This window comes from Sinocyclocheilus rhinocerous, unplaced genomic scaffold (assembly GCF_001515625.1).
Source record: "Sinocyclocheilus rhinocerous isolate Xijiao unplaced genomic scaffold, SAMN03320098_v1.1 scaffold2308, whole genome shotgun sequence".
Taxonomy (NCBI): Eukaryota; Metazoa; Chordata; class Actinopteri; order Cypriniformes; family Cyprinidae; genus Sinocyclocheilus; species Sinocyclocheilus rhinocerous.
Genome location: NW_015642813.1, coordinates 95994 through 98493, shown reverse-complemented (window position 1 = coordinate 98493; position 2500 = coordinate 95994). Strand labels below are relative to the sequence as shown.

The 2500-nt window shown below is 38.8% G+C and overlaps 1 protein-coding gene across 1 annotated transcript in view; it reads right to left on the bottom strand.

Annotated features, from left to right (window-relative positions):
• LOC107756517 (neuronal acetylcholine receptor subunit alpha-7) overlaps positions 1–2500 on the bottom strand; it is a 30793-nt gene that overhangs the window by 6127 nt on the left and 22166 nt on the right. Inside the window, exons 7-8 of the mRNA XM_016573676.1 lie at positions 1357–1551; positions 1–15 (exon numbers count right to left, since the gene is read on the bottom strand). The exon at positions 1–15 is cut by the window's left edge and continues 72 nt beyond it. Of these exons, the coding sequence (XP_016429162.1) occupies positions 1–15; positions 1357–1551 (210 nt within the window). The remainder of the gene's footprint in view (positions 16–1356; positions 1552–2500) is intronic.

Genomic DNA, 2500 nt, shown 5'->3' with positions numbered 1-2500 from the left:
GCAACACAGTGATTCCTGTCAGGACACAACAGCAAAAACACATTATGCCACTGCATGGGACTGCAAAATCAATTATATATGAATATTACACTTCACATTGTGCCTAAACAACGCTTCTTTACCATAGTCAAATTACAGTTATTGCTTCAAAATAATCCAGAGACAAACATCAGCATGGATCATAACAGTTTTCTGCTGAGGAAACGAGATCGCTTGAGTTATGGCTGGATTCTGTCTGTGAATGATAAATCAGAGACGAAGCGTCTCACTCGAATAACTCACTTCTGTGACATCAGTCATATTAAATAATATCCGTGATGGAGAGTCTGGAAAAATCCGGCCTTTCCAAACTCACGCTGGGTCTTAATGAAGCCCACAGATCAATACAGCGATCCCATCAAACTTATTAAGAAGGCCGCGTGTTTCCGGCTGTTTGTCATGTTGAATGTTTGAGCTGTGATTTCAGACTGGATGAAATATCTGGAGTCTGTGTGTTTCTGTCTTGGTGTTTATTGATTCCAGAGCGTCTCTTAAAGCGTGCCAATCTCTCAAACTACTGGACTGCATCCAAACACACACACACACACACACACACACACACACGCTTTTCCACCTCAAAACACTTCTGGATCAGTGTTTTAGTAGCATTACCACGTTATTCGGCATGTATACTTTTCCAGTTTTCATTGTAGCGTTTAAGTCGATTGACCTGTTTTCTCTCTCACATAAAGGAAGTCTGATTCATTTTAGTGAATTATTTACAGTAGTAATTATTTATTATTTACAGTAGTTCGTATTATAGAGTGTAGACTGTGGAGTATGCAGTGCACTAGTATTGAATTCTGCATGGAGCCAATGATTTTTAAATGCTATAATGTGAAACAGGAAGTCGAGGGAAGCCGCCCACACACACACACACACACACACACACACACTCAGAACTAAGACACCATGAAATTAAGGACACACACTGAGCATCAGACACTCTTGTATTGCAAAATCAGCTGTTCTTGTTTGCTGCATTCAAACCCATTTATCAGCGAGAGCAGACGCGAGTGAGATTACTGGGGTCTTTTCCTCAGGAGAAACATCTAAGAAGCTGAAAACTTAAGCAAAAGTCTACATCTGTGCTCCATGGAATCTCATTATTGTCTGGAAGAAATTACGGAGATGCACTCTTAAAAATGAAGGTTTTTTCTCAGCGATGCCATAGAAGCGGCATTTTTTTTTAAGTGTGAAGAACATTGTAACCTTGTAAGCCTTCCATGGATGCTAAAGGTTCTTCATGGAACCAGAGATGCCACTAAAGAACCTTTATTTTTAAGAGTGCATTAAAAAGTTTTGTGTGCGTCTCACCCAGCGATATCTTCTCTCCAGAGTCAGCGGGCAGCAGAAACACCAGCAGCGCGAGAGTGGAGATCAGGACGCACGGGATCAGCAGGTTGAGGCCGTAGTACAGCGTCCTTCTCCTCATGACCACAGTGAAGGTGACGTCAGGATACGGCTCCTTACAGCAGTCGTAGAACTTCTCATTCCTTCTGCCTGGAACCTCTACAACACACACACACACACACGCACACACACGTACACGCACACGCCCACACACACACACACACATGCACACACACGTACACATACACACACACGCACACACACACACACACGCACACACACACACACTGACTCTAGCAACACGCTGGAAACTCCCCATAACACCCTCATAACATCACTCACATTTTCTTCAGAAAATAAAAAATCTAGATGTATACTTTAAAATACAACTGTAGATATGCATTCAGACATTATTTAATGTCTGTTTAATGTTTGTTCTAAACAACAGAGTCAAATAGAACAGAATCAAATGGTAAAAAAAACAAACAAAACAAAAATAAACCAATGAATCAAAGACAACAGAACCGAATCAAACAGAACTGAATAAAACAGAAACAAAGCATCAAACAGAATGAAATAAAACAGAACAAAACAGAATCACAATAGAATCAAGTAGAATCAAACAGAATCACAAACAAACAGAGTCAAAAACACATGCATCAAAACAAACAAATCAAACACAATAGAATCAAATCAACTGATTAAAACAAAATTTAACAGAACAGAATCAAAAACAATAGAATCAAACAGAACAAACCAAATAAAATAAAAAGAACAGAGTAAAACAGAATCAAAGATAACCAAATCAAAGAGTCAAACACAACAGAATCAAACAAAAATTAAACAGAACAGAATTAAACACAATCCGTGTATCATTCGATCATTCGTTTTTTGATTTAATATTGAAAGTAGAAAAATTAGAAAACGGCTCCTTTTTCGTTTTTTCGTTTTTTTTCCAAAAAATGAGAAACGAGAATTCAGCTTAAATTTTCGTTTTTCGTTCATGGGTGGAAAAATGAATAAACAGCTTGAATATTCGATTTCTACACGTGGGCGGGAATTAAACGCCCCTTTCTGCTGATTGGTCAGCCGAAGATCAAACCGTGCC